At 38.9% G+C, this 13,763-nt stretch overlaps 1 protein-coding gene across 4 annotated transcripts in view; it reads left to right on the top strand.

Moving 5' to 3' along the window:
* Lpcat2 (lysophosphatidylcholine acyltransferase 2) overlaps nt 1-13,763 on the top strand; it is a 54,104-nt gene that overhangs the window by 19,412 nt on the left and 20,929 nt on the right. For all 4 annotated transcript variants that reach the window (XM_015488728.2, XM_048792173.1, XM_048792172.1 and 1 more), the window contains 3 exons: nt 953-1,035; nt 3,434-3,559; nt 5,236-5,389. In XM_015488728.2, the coding sequence (XP_015344214.1) occupies nt 953-1,035; nt 3,434-3,559; nt 5,236-5,389 (363 nt within the window). The remainder of the gene's footprint in view (nt 1-952; nt 1,036-3,433; nt 3,560-5,235; nt 5,390-13,763) is intronic.

Here is a 13,763-nt window from a genome sequence, read left to right as displayed (position 1 = left end):
ATGTTTCCTATCAGGATCAGGATGGGGGGGGGGGGAATTTTTTGTCTTGTTTATTCGTTGAGTTTGTTGTTCTGGATACTTAAGTGATAGGGGGACCTCTGGTGGCTTAGTTTATTTTTCCACCTTGAACAATAACTGGAAGGTCTGTTGAAAGCTAAGGAAAGGACCTTAGACCATCTGGTCAGAGCTTCTCACTGAGCGGGGAGGGGCCTGAGGCCCTGGAAGACTACAGGACTGTTCCAGGCTCCCATAGCAGAGCAGCGGCTGAGGGCTCGCTGTGCACCATGACCCCCCTCTCCTTTGGACAAATCAGTAAAATGAATTTGAAAAGTAAAGTGACATGTAGCATGTGCTTCTGTAAGTCCTCGACGGTTTTTCTTAAAGGTGCCTTGCACACACCCGTGCTCTGCTTCCTGCATTCCAGGGTGCAGGCCTTGCGTGGATCACTGTGGGGGCCTCCAGCCTTCCCCTGCTCTCCTCCTCTTCTTCTTGGGTGCCTCCTCTCTATACCGCTGAAGTCACTGCTCAAAACTAGGGACTGGGTCTTGTCTTGCTTAAGCATCTCTGAGTCACCAGTGCCCATGATCATCAACATGATTAACGAGATTTGAGAACAGGACAATCTGGAAGAAGTGGCATCTCCTTATACAGAACTTTCTCTTTTTTTCACACCATGGCCCTGCCATTTGTTTGTGGCCATGGCTATATTACTTAACCCCTTCAAGTCCCATTATTCATCATCAAATGAAAATGGTATGGCTGGCCCCAGGGAATTGGTGAGAGAGCTAATCATATAAAGCCCCTAATGTAAAGTACCCAGCACATAGTAGGTGCTTAATGGATGGCAGCTGTTATTGGTTGACTTACTCATCGATGTTTATAAATTAATTTACTTATCATTTGAATGTCTTAGGCCTAAGGATTTTTATGGAAAGTTGTATTTGTCTTTCAGTTTATGCCTGTTCAAGTACCAAGTGATGCAGAAAAAAACGATCCTGTCCTTTTTGCCAATAGAGTCCGCAATTTAATGGCAGAGTAAGTTACTGTATAAGATTTCAAACAGTAAATAATTTGAAAATCATTGGCAAATGTCATTTAACATAGCTTTCAAATTCCTCCCCCAGCCCCACTGAGGGCCGCAGTCTCCAACTTACTTTGGTACATAAGCAAAATAACGTGCCCAGGGATGTGTATATTTTCCCCAGCTTCAGCCTCAAACTAATGGAAGTGAGTCTTTACCTGAAAGACCAGGATAGCACAGCCAGAGGAGACCAATCGGCACTGTCCACAGGTGGATTCTCCCCAGCTGGCCCGTCATTGCAGGCAGCTCCTGCTGAGCATCCCACCCCTCCCCTCAGCTCCCCTGCAGCTGCCCACGCCTGAGGGTTTCAGAGTCATCAGGGCTGTGAGCACCACGAAGGGGAAGTTTGCAAAGGTTTGAAAAGATGCACAGAAAAGGAAAAAGGTTACTCTTGTGAAGGAATGGCTATAAATTTAGGATTTAGAAACTGCAAAGCATAGGCATATATTTTCCTGCACTTAAGAGTGTTTTAGCTGGCTGGTATTCTAATTAGATAAATCACCCCGTCTTGTAATGAAAGGATGCGTTTTGCTACACCATCCAGGCAGCCTTGGCCCTCCAGATGTGCACCCCCACCCAGGCACCACCTCCCTCAGTGACTAGTAGGAGGTTTGGAGCTAACAGACCTGCAGTATTTTTTTCTCTTTAGTAAGAATTCAACAGGAACTCTGAATATAGCTGAAATTGGCCTTATAGCCTGATTATTCTGATTGAGAGATATATATTTTATCTAATATTTTATTTATGTTTATATTTTATCTAATTTCTAAACCAGCTACGAAATTTGCTTTTCTGTATTTTGTTTCTGATGTTTTCATACCAGTTTCTGTCCAAAAGTTACAAAACAAGTACAGAGAACTTAGATAATTTATACCAGATATTTTGGCTTCCCCAAAATGTGCCCCAAAGTAGAGAGGGGATTTGTTTAGGCAGCTTTTTCTTAATTTGTGAGGAGGCAGGGTATAATGGCCTTATTTAAAGAGTAAGAAAAACCTCGATCGGCTGCACAAAGTCCTCCCCAAAGTTCCTTCCCCTTGTGGGAAGTGCCCGTCTCCTGGCTTTGTTTGCTGTGAGACTGGGCAGGAAAGGAGGAGATAAGAGCATCTGGAAGTGGAAAGGAGCAAAGCAGGTGAGGTGGGGGGGGGGGGCTGCAGTGGTGGTGGCAGACGGTCACCAAGCAGTGTGCTGGAACCTTCGCTTGCCTGACGTCACCTCTCAGCCCGTGAGGGAGAGAGGACGTGAACTCTGGGAACAGTCACCCCAAATCATAGGTAGTGCCTGGGCTGGAACTCACATCCACATGCCTGTTCCCCAAACCCCACCTTTTCTTTATTATGCTGTACTGTTTATTATTATAATTCCTGAAATATTTAACATTTTAATTTTCCCTTTTAAGTATTCTTACACCAAAATATGTGTTAATCAAAAACAGCCCAGAAAAACTATGTATCTATGTATAGAGAAAAACTGCTTTGTTCTAATTGCACTCATTCAGTCAGTCAGTCTTCCTAGCAGTGATTCAACAAAGTCAAGTAAAATTGAAGACATAATCCTATGATTTTCATTAAATATTTGCAGATAAAATTTTAGTGAAGAAGAAGCTTCAGGAAATGATTACCATGTGTGGACAGCCTTTCTTCTTGTACTCGGTGTGCTTTGCAGTTCTCACTAATACGCATCTTTTCTGATCCACCTCACTGCCGTCAGCCTCAGTCTCATTGAGCAGCGGTGAGGTAGAGAGGAGTTCTGGTTTCCTTTGAGGAAAGGGAGGACGTCTGCAAGAAATACCAGCTTAGTATCAATTTGCTTCAGTAATTTAGAAGATTGCTTTCAGGAAGAAGGTGACCTCTAGTTATGAAGGATGAAGAAGCACAGATGCTAAGGGTTTAGATGGACGGTCCATGTCCAGTGCACACAGATGCCGTTATCTGTTCCAGCAGTGTCTCTACTAGCATTCTTATTTTGTCCTTAAACCTGGACAGTAATTATTCCTATGTGCAGCCAAGAAAAATGAAGCTTGGGTTAATTGTCAGAAAGTTCACAGTTAGTAAAGGATTCCCGAAAAACTTGGACGTAAGTCTTCTGATTGCTTTTCGTGAAACTCAAGTCAACAAAACAGAAATTATCAGCTATATGGACAGAAGCATGCAGACCTAACATTTTAGGGGCCCCAGTTAAGTCTTTGAAGAAGTAGAAAAATATGTCTCTTTGGCAAAGAAAGCCACAGCTACTGGCCTAAAAAGTAGTAAATACTTTTCCTTTTGCTATTATTTGTTGAACAGTTCAGAGCTGATGAAAAATCATTCCTATTTAAAAAAAATTGAATTTCAGTTTTATTCTTGATGCTTCTAGAGCTCTGGGGATACCCGTGACAGATCATACCTATGAAGACTGCAGATTGATGATTTCAGCAGGACAGCTAACATTGCCCATGGAAGCCGGGTTGGTGGAATTTACTAAAATTAGCCAGAAATTAAAGTAAGTACATTTTAAAATTATTGTACTTTCATAAAGGTGTCCAAAAGGAATTTGAAATCCTGTGTGCTTATTTTCTTTTCCTTTATTGATGCTCAGTTCTAGGACCAGATGTTTGTCAGGAAAGCCAGGGTCGTAAATTTACTGACTATTTTGTTCATCTGGTTTTGTTTTTTCAAGAATAGTTAGCTTCACCTGTAATCCCAGCTACTTGGGATGCAAAGGCAGGAAGATCATAAGTTTGAGACCAGCCTTGCCAATGTAAGTGAGACCCTGCCTCAAAATAATATTTAAAAAGGACTGGGAATGCAGCTCAGTGGTGGAGGGTTGGCCTAGCGTATATGAAGCCCTGGATCCAAATGCAAAAAAAAAAGAAAAGAAAAAAAAAAAAAAACCTTCTGGAGATCTGTTCACCAGTCCAGGGAAGAAACCAAAAGATAGTAAGCATGAATCCAGACAAATTGCCTCTCTACTCAAATAGCTCAGAACAGTTGCTCAGTCTTGCCCTCTGCTTACAGGGAGGACAGCATCATTAGGTGGTACTGGCATGTGGTAGTACTTCCCATGGGAACATAAATTGACCTGTGTAATGGATATTCTGACCATCATTGAACATTCAGTACTTGCCTAGGTCAACTTTTTTCTTCTCTTCTGGGTCTTTGTTATTATTACTTTTTTAAAAGCCACCTTTAAAAAATTTGTATTTTTGTGATCTAATTTAAACCATTTAGAACCTTCCCTTGGAGCTATCTGGTATGAAAGGTGTAACCCTCAAACCCTCTCATGTTCAATCCATCCTGTTCTCAACCCTGTTAGGAATTTGTACAACTTTGATTTAATAGACCTTGGCATCCTCCCTAGGAAGGAGCTGCAGAACTTGTTACTATATCAAAGCTCAATATTAAAATAAAACATTTAAACAAGTGATATGGAAAATGTATATAGATATAGAAAAATACCTTCTAGATAACAAAATGTTTTGTTATTATGTTCACAATGTTCCCTCGATTTGATAAATGTAGCCAGTCACTGAAATTGGATTTGTAAATATGCATTAGGCTACTTGTTTAGTTCTACAAGGCAAAGGCAGGATGTGAGGTAAGCTTCTGTATATTTTCCAGTATTTTTATCACCCTGAGAATTTCTCACGTTTGAGGAAGTTCTAGTCTACCAAATCTCCTTCTCACAACATTTTCTGAAATACAATTTCATTATCATCCTGGAATTTCCTTGAAACAAGAATTATAACCTTTTGTAAAAACTCAGTAAATACTATTGACGTGCTAATAATGTTGAGGTTAAAATTTGCTTTTTGATTTTCTTCTCATAAGTCATTTATTATTCCACCCCATTGTTTGTCTTATTTACTTTTTCCTCTGTCAGATATTTAGTGTATTTTGAGTTATACAGATATGCTTTTAAAAACTAAATGCTTGCCTAATGTACAACATGTATTTGTATTTTTAAATTTTTCTTAATCTCCAACACACTGTTTTATTTCTTTTCAACGCATACTTTTAAATACCCATTTGATTCTCCCATTTGATTTCCTTTGAAAAAATGTATCAGATTCATATTTAATACATAAAATATTTTTCCCTCAGTCAAATGACTAGAACTGTCTATAAAATGTCCATGTCAACTGAAAAGAACTAGTAACATTTATATTTTTTGTTTAGATTGGATTGGGATGGCATCCGTAAACATTTGGATGAATATGCGTCTATTGCACGTTCCTCAAAAGGTGGAAGAATTGGAATTGAAGAATTTGCTGAGTATTTAAAATTACCTGTTTCCGATGTCTTGAGACAACTTTTTGCTCTCTTTGACAGGGTATGTTAAAATTCAATCTTATTTTATTCTACCAGTTTTTACAGAGCATGAGGAATATGGCGGGTATTCAGAGTACTTTAGACCAGTGTTAGAAGAATCAAAGCTGAACACCAGCCGTGGTGGCATGTGCCTGTAATCCCAGCAGCTCTGGAGCCTGAGGCAGGAGGAAGGAGAGTTCAAAGCCAGCCTCAGCAAAAGCAAGGCATTAAGCAACTCAAGTGAGACCCTGTCTCTAAATACAATACAAAATAGGGCTGGGGATGTGGCTCAGTGGTTGTGCCCCTGAGTTCAATCCCCAATACCAAAAAAGAAAAAAAAAAAAAAGAATCAAGGCTGAGCTTGTGGTTTAATTACATGATTTAATTTTTCCTAGCAACAATAATAATAATAATGTATGTGTGCAACATTTATGATATTGTCTATTTATTTTAAATACCAGGTGATAAATAAATATTGTGACCATATAGCCACATTTGTAATATGGAAATGGAAAAGTTTATATAATTGTCAAGAATTTTAAAGTTTATATCTAAATTTACATATCAATCTCATGTGATAATGTTCTGTCCTGAGAGTTTCTGGATTTATCCAAAAGTATGTGAAGATCAAATAGATTTTATTTTTGGAAGATGCTTTGTAACAAAGGTTTCAATTTTGTAACAAAGGTTTCAATTTTGTAACAAAGGTTTCAGTTAAACTCTTGGCTGCTTGTTAATTTTAAGTACATGTAATTAGTACATGCAATTGAATTGTCAAAAAATTTCCTAGAAAATATATCAAGATTTTAAACTCTCTGCTTTTTAATTGTTTTCTAGCATATAAAATCAGTAGTAAAATGCACTCTTTGGGTTATAATTCTCTGAGTTCTAACAAATGCATAGAGGCAGGTAACTACCATTATGTTTAAAATACATAACAGTTATACCCCGCCCCCCCCCCAAAAAAATAATAATCCCATTGTAGTTATCTACTCATTTGTAGACAAGCTTTGGCCCTACCTCTAATGCTTGGTGATCACTAATTAGCTCTCGTCCCTGTAGTTTTACATTTTCCAGATGCCCTATAAATGGAATCATACACTATTATGGTTTTTGAGTCTGTCTCCTTTCACTTAGCATAATGCATTTAAGATTTAGCCAGAGTGTTGTATGTCTCAATAGTTTCTCCCCTTTTATTACTGAGTAATATTCCATTGTATGGATGTACCATAGTTTATCTGTTCCTCTGTTGCAGAACATTTGCTTTGTGTCTAGTCATGGATAATGATGAATACAGATATAATCTAAATGTTCATGTATAGGTTTTTATATAAATGTTGATTTTAATTTAATTTCATTTGGGTGAATATCTAGGAGTATGAGCTCTTTATTTTTCCTTCTCAGTATATGACTGTTTTGCAATTGTTCCTAAGGGACATTTGTGTTGTAGGTAGAATTCCAACTTGACTGTTCTTCTAACAATTTAAAGTCATCCTCCTGTCTTTGATCTCCATGGTTTCACATCCTTACTGATTATTCTCCAAGTTTTGAATTTCCTCACCAGTCCTGCTGCTGGGGTGGTTTGGGCAGAGGTAGTTACTTTTTGTACTTTTGTTCAGTGATTCTCGTTGTAATTGGGAGAGAGAGGCTAAACTGGGTTTATTCCATTTTGGCTGGTACTGGAAGTCCCTGTATTAACTACCAGAAAAAGGTACTTTGCAAAGAAATTATAACTTGATGACAGATAGGACAGGGTATTTTTGTTTCTTTGACTTTTTGGTTTTTTTCTTCTTTCCTAGAGTACACCAGTGTGCCTAATGACTTATTCTGTGATCTCACAGATGAATGATTCTTTACCGTGGTACTCTTCAGCAACCTCCTTCTATATGTAGGACCTGGGCCTCATTCATTGCTTGCTCACAGCATACAAATAATTTGTTCTCCCTCATGAAATGACCATGTTTCAATGCTACAGTGTGACTATAAAGTGTAATGAAGATTTAGGGGAAAGGAGAAGGATGTCATTGGATTTAACTTTGTAAACTGGGAAATTAGAGATACCTTTTTCCTTGTATATTAATTGTCTTTTTACAAGATTTATGTGGCAGCTACCATGATGGCTGTAGACACTATGCAATTTGAAATGGCATTTCTCTGTATGAATTTGGTGTCAGGAAGGAATATGGCAGGGACATACAAACAAGGACTGGATGGGGGGAAATGAGAGGGACCGAAACAGGGACAGAGGAGGAGTTTATAGCACATCTTAGACATTGTGCTCACTGGGATTTAAAATCAACATTAAACACAGTATCTGTAGAGGTTGCCCTGTCCTCGAGGTGTCAAACTGTCATAGTTTGCAGTCACAGAATTGTTAGGACACTAGTTCTGACTTCTGATGATGAGTGATAACCCACCAACAGCCCACTGTTTCTATGGCACTGTTAATTTTAGGAAGATCTGGGAGTGGGGACAGGGCACAAAGCGAGCATTAAAACATTGGCTCACTTTGAACTGGAGCAGTCAGCTGACCCAGGCGCTTGGAGACCCTTGAGCAGTGTAGCCCACTGGTCAGTCGTGCTTCTCCGTGGCTGCTTCCATAGGCTCTGATACCATTTATAACTGAGTTTTCTTCACTTCTTTAAATGATGTGATATAGCCCCAGAGATGAACCTTAAGCTGGTCTAGAAAATGCTTTTCTTGTGGCTCTTCAACCTACTGGAAGATCAGGGAGAATAATGACTCAGGCTCTTGTTTCTCCCTCCCGCTTCCCCTGTTTAGCACACCTGCATGTCTGTGCCTGTGAGGTTCTCTCTGTTTTGAGAAGCTGAGCTATGCAATGTTGCCACGCCTTGGGCACATATCTGCTTCCAAGCCGGTCTCCTTTGTTCAGTCTGTTAAAGGGACCTCGCTGAGGAACATTCGATGGGAAGAGCAAGGAGGCTCGGGCGCTCCGCGGTGGTTTCTGTAGGAGTAGCCTATCTGGCTGCATTCAGTGCTTACCAGGGCTGGGGTTGGGGAGAGACAGGGCTGAGTTCCTGTCGCTCTCCAGCAGCTGTAACTTCTTGCAGTGCCAAACTCCCAAAGCCCCTCCCTCACCCCCTTCCCATTTTATCGCCTTCCTCTCCACTCCCCCACCCCTTTATTTTCCTTTCTCAGTCTTTTCCAAGTCTGTTACAGGTGTGGTTCAGATTTGGGGGATGGAGAAGGGATCTGGTTCTCTCTCCATCATTCCTTCATTCTTCTCAGTGTGTTCTTGGCTAGTCTACAAAAACTTCATAACAGTTTCTGCCTTAGTTTGTCCTTAAAAATATGTTATTAGATCCTTCTAGCATGTTCTTTAGAATCTCAAATATTTGGTAACAGACCGTTTGAAGGTCCAACAAAAATATGGCATTCATGATCCAAAGCAGAGCAGAGTTTACTAGTTTGGAACAATTTCTTTAGAAAGATTCAATCTCTTTGGAAAACAAAACAAAACAAAAAACAAATCTTTTTATCTTTGGGTTCAAGTTAGCATCTTTATCTTCATGAATATGTATTAAATACTCCAGATCAGAGGCTAATTAGGGATTCCCCAGAGTTGAAGCCTGGAAAAGTGGTTTAAAATCACGACCTTCTCTCAGTGTCTTCATATTCCTAATTCAAATTAAGTACCACATATTTTGCTAGCACACTTGACGGGATTTAAAAGCATTTAATGAGATTAAGAAATAATACAGTCTAAATGAGAAGCAATTACAAAGCAGTCATTTTTACAGTTGTAAAAGTGTCTGTGTCATTCATTTTGTTCTTCTTAAACTGTGCAGTTGAGTAGACCCGTATGCTGCCCTCATAGCAGTATCTCGTGTACTATGAGATAGCCCTCAAATATTTCAGTAAGAACGTAATTGTTGTTGTGAGTTTGCCAACACACCATGCTGTCTTCTTGCTACTAGCACGCCTTCCACCCTCCATCTCAGGACGTGTCCAGCTTGATGTTCCACCTGACACCATGCCACAACAGCGTGCATGCTCCCTGCTCACAACCTATATTTCAAGCTATATTCCAGAGTCAGTTAAGTATTTTGGAAGCAAAATATTTTTGACTCTGCAGGCCATAAGGTCTCTGTTGCAAATATTCATCTCTGCCACTGAGGTATGAAGGCAGCCATAAACAGTGCACAGACAAATGGGCATAACTGCACCCCAATAAAACTTTATCTCCAAAAATGGCACCAGTCTGGATCTAGCCAACAGCTGTAATTTGCTGATCCTGGTGTATCGCCTAAGCCGATGCAAACAAAGCATGCTGGCAGGTTTAAGGAATGGATTGAAGGATGCCTGTCTGTTCTTACAGTGACCACTGTTAACCTGTGGGATCTTCACATGGGATTGAAAGCAGATCACTGGGAATCTTAATCTGGACTAATCTGTGTTCCTCTTGTTAATATCCTCCCACAACTCTAACTAGTAGTATATCCTTCATCTTCACACATGAGAGGAAAAGAAGGAGGAAGATGGATTTTCAGTTCCTCAGCTGTAGTCTGAGTCTACCTTGTTTTTCCAGTCCTCTTAGGACATAATAGAACGTTGCCTAGTAAAATTTAGACAGTTATTATTGCCATTCTATAAAAACAGTTGGACTAGTGCCATGAGGTTTCTTGTTTCTGCTAGCTAGTACTCGCTCGCTGCTTCTGGCATTGCAGTGTGCTTCGCTTAAATATTAGACAGGAAAAGTTTGTGTCTACTTTAGCACTTTGGCAACCCAGGCTTTGGGGCTATTGTAAACTTCTGTAAATCTTTTGTTACTGTTTCATTATGTGGAATGAATGTTTCTTTATCCCAAGTTCTTCCTGCCTGTCCTGTTCTTGGTTTCAGTTCAAGTGTCAGTCTGGAGTGCCAGTAATAACAGGCGTCCCCTCTGCCCCTTCCTGTTCGGGAGGGAGGGTGTTGTCTCCTACAGGTTTTTTTCTCATGCTGAAAGTTGGGGCAGGATACCTAGGTGGCTTTAGTGATTGAAAATAAACTGTAAAATTTCTATCATTTAAATTTGCAGTTCAGATTTGATAAGTAATACAGTTTTAAATAGTTCACATGAGAACGCATCTTGATTCCAATCTCAGTTTGCCGGGACTTGCAATGTGAAACCCACTCTAATTCATATTATATAATTTTTTAGTAAAGGCTATGATTTTCTGGGTGGAACAGATGAACTTTTCTATTCAGTCATCCTGAAAGCCAAGTCATTCTATATATCTGAGCCCTTTCCTCTTCAGTTCTCAGGTTGACTTGACTCCCATCGGCCCATCACTCTATTTTCTCTGTCTGAGGGCTGTTGTACTAGAAATATCTGTTTAGACCTGAGAATCATGTACTTTACTTTTGTCTTTTCAATGCCTGTATAGCAGGGAGATGAACAGAGGAAGTGAAGGAGTCTGCATAAAACTCAATCTTGACTTTTGAACTAAAGCAGATGATCAATGATTGGCCTCCTTCAAGACCTTAAGGAAGTAGAGAACAGAGCTCTGTAAAGAATGGATTGCGTCAGACCCATCTAATTTCCTCTGATGACAAAGTGACAGTCCAAAATGATAAGGGAAAAATAGATATTATCTATATGGATTCTAGAAAGGCTTTTGATTTCATCCAATGTGACATTCTTATCAACAAATTAGGAGAGTCTGGTCTTGATCACATTGCAGTGAGGTGAAATTCCCACTTGATCGAGAGGTTTGACCCAAACTCAGAGTCGTAGGTCCTTATGTTAGTCTAAACCAGGTTCTTTTCTCCCTTCTTGGAATTGTTTGAAGGAGCCACCTACTTGATGGGTTGAGATCAGGAATTCTTTGGAAACAGTCAGTGTGTCAAAGTGGGAATAAGGGTAAATACGCTTGTCTTCAAATTAATGGAACCAGACTCAAGATACAGAATGATTAAGTTGATATGTAGCATGGAAAGGCTCAGGGACCAAAAGGACCCTTAACTGAATGTAAGAGAAGGCCGCTGCTGTCACTGGAAATCTAGACTCGTAGAACTGGAGAGCTAGAGGAGCCTTGGGAGCACATTGTTCATCCTCTTCATTTGCAGAAGGGTTGCTAGCCCAGGAAGGGGGTTGTATGCTGTTAGCATTGACTTAAAAACAAAACTTCCTCAAAGCATATTTTACATACCATAGAATTTCCTTACTTCAAGTATATATAATGCAATGATTTTTTTAAAATTTTTTTTAAAGAGAGAGAGAGAGAATTTTTTAATATTTATTTTTTAGTTTTTGGCGGACATAACATCTTTGTTTGTATGTGGTACTGAGGATCGAACCCGGGCTGCACGCATGCCAGGCAAGCGCGCTACCACTTGAGCCACATCTCCAGCCCAAATGCAATGATTTTTTTAAAAATGCATTTACCAGGTTGTGTAGCACCAACGATCAGTGTTAGAACATTTTTATCAACTCAGTATGACTCCTTGTGGCATTAACTGTAAATTCCTGTCAACTACTTATCTCCCAGCCCTAGGCAACCATCAATCTACTTTTTATTAATTTCTATAATCTATCTTTCTATAATCTTGCCTTTCTTTTCTGGCTATTTCATGTAAATGAGATCTTACAATATATGGTGTCTTGTGTTTGGTTTTTTTCCATCTATTTATTTATTTTTCTCTTTTATGGTACTGAGAATTGAACCAGGGCTTTGTACATGCTAGGTAAGCTCTACCACTGAGCTATAGCCCCTGCTTCTTTCACTTAGCATAATGTTTGAGGTTCATCTATGTAATATGTATCAAGAATTCATTCTAATTTATTGCTGAATAGTATCCCTTGATATGGATGTGTTCTGTTTTGTTTATCCATTCGCCAGTTGGTAGACACTCAGGTTGTCTCCACTTTGGGCTACTGTGAATAATGTCGTTGATAACATTCACGTCATTGTTTAAAGTTCAATAACTCTTCCTTCACAAATTTGCGTGAAATTCTCCATTAGGTGTGGCCTCTTCTTGTACCCTTTTTCTCCAAGGATGCTCTGTAGAGTTCCCTCCAAGATGGAACTCTGGTTGTTATTAATGTTCTAATAAATAGCCTTAGGGGATTAGATAGTCCAGAGAAGAAAAAGCTTGTTAATCTAATACCTGTCTTTTGTTCTCTGATGGCTTATGAGAAATTATTAACCAAATGTCCTCCTTCTTCACAGAAAATAAATAAGAGGGACTGAATTTAAATTGTAGCAAAAAAACCACTTCAGGTGGGCATAAGGAAGCACATTGTATGATAGTGGATGCTATCAAGTTAATTTGCAATATTACAAAACAAAGCCCATTCAGTTTCCTCTGAGAGAAGCTTCTGTGCATGCATTTAAATCCATCCAAGGCCAGATGGCCTCTGTGAATCCTAAAAGCCAGGCAGTCTTTTTGTGGTACTTTTCTTTGTGGTTAAGGAAGACATTTGTCTGTTGGTGTTCACAGAGATCATTTCATTGTACCCATGAAAAATAAAACTAGTCATTGGAGAGTTTTATTTAAACCACGGGCTATACCAGAAGGAGGCATGATATTCTCCCATGTCCTAAAGATAGCAATGTCCCCTAGCTACTATTCTTTCCCAAATAATAGTAGGACTCATCATTACTCAGTTCTAGCACTGTATGGCTTAAAAATTAATTTACAATGCATTAGACAAATGATCTTGAAAATGTATACTTGCTTAACTTTTCTGTTTTCTTTTTTTCTCATCTGGAATACTTTTATGATTTTAAGAGGAATTTTATGAAACCTAGATACCAAAACATATTTTATACAAATGTAGGAGATTAGTATTAATAGTAGAAATGTGAACATGGTCATCAGCTTATAACTATAACTAGTCCCTGTGGATCTACGTGGTCCTTGAGCACAGCAATGCTGTTGTATTTGCATTTGTATCCTAAGCACTGGGTCTAAGACCTGATATAATAAATCAGATTGAATTTTTTTTATTTAAAATTTTTTTATTGGTGTATAGTACTTACAGGGAATGTTGGGGTTTCACTGTGGCATATTCATAGATATGTAAAAGTCTCATTTGAATTACTTTGAAGTAAGCAGGGGAGATGCTATTATCATCATTTTGCAGACTTGAAATTAAGACCCAAAGTGCTATAATAGTTTAGTCTGTAAGTCTGTGATTTCACGAATACAATTTTTGAATACTTGGAAGACTATCTGACTCTACCTAATATCAAAGGTAGGGTTTCTCAAAGTATGCGTGGGATTTCCTGTTACAGTCTGACTTCTGACTTCTGAAGATGCTTATTAAAAATAGAAAATCAAATCTCACAAATGTAATGTTGAAGAAAGCATCCAAGTATGGAAGCAAGCCAAAAAATTAGAAATAGAAGAGGAAACATAACTATCAATTTTTATAGAAATAAAAAGGATTA

The sequence above is a fragment of the Marmota marmota genome, unplaced genomic scaffold, assembly GCF_001458135.2.
Source record: "Marmota marmota marmota unplaced genomic scaffold, marMar, whole genome shotgun sequence".
In the NCBI taxonomy this organism is placed as follows: Eukaryota; Metazoa; Chordata; class Mammalia; order Rodentia; family Sciuridae; genus Marmota; species Marmota marmota.
Note: the sequence above shows the minus strand (reverse complement) of the source record. Positions and strands in the feature narration are given on the sequence as shown.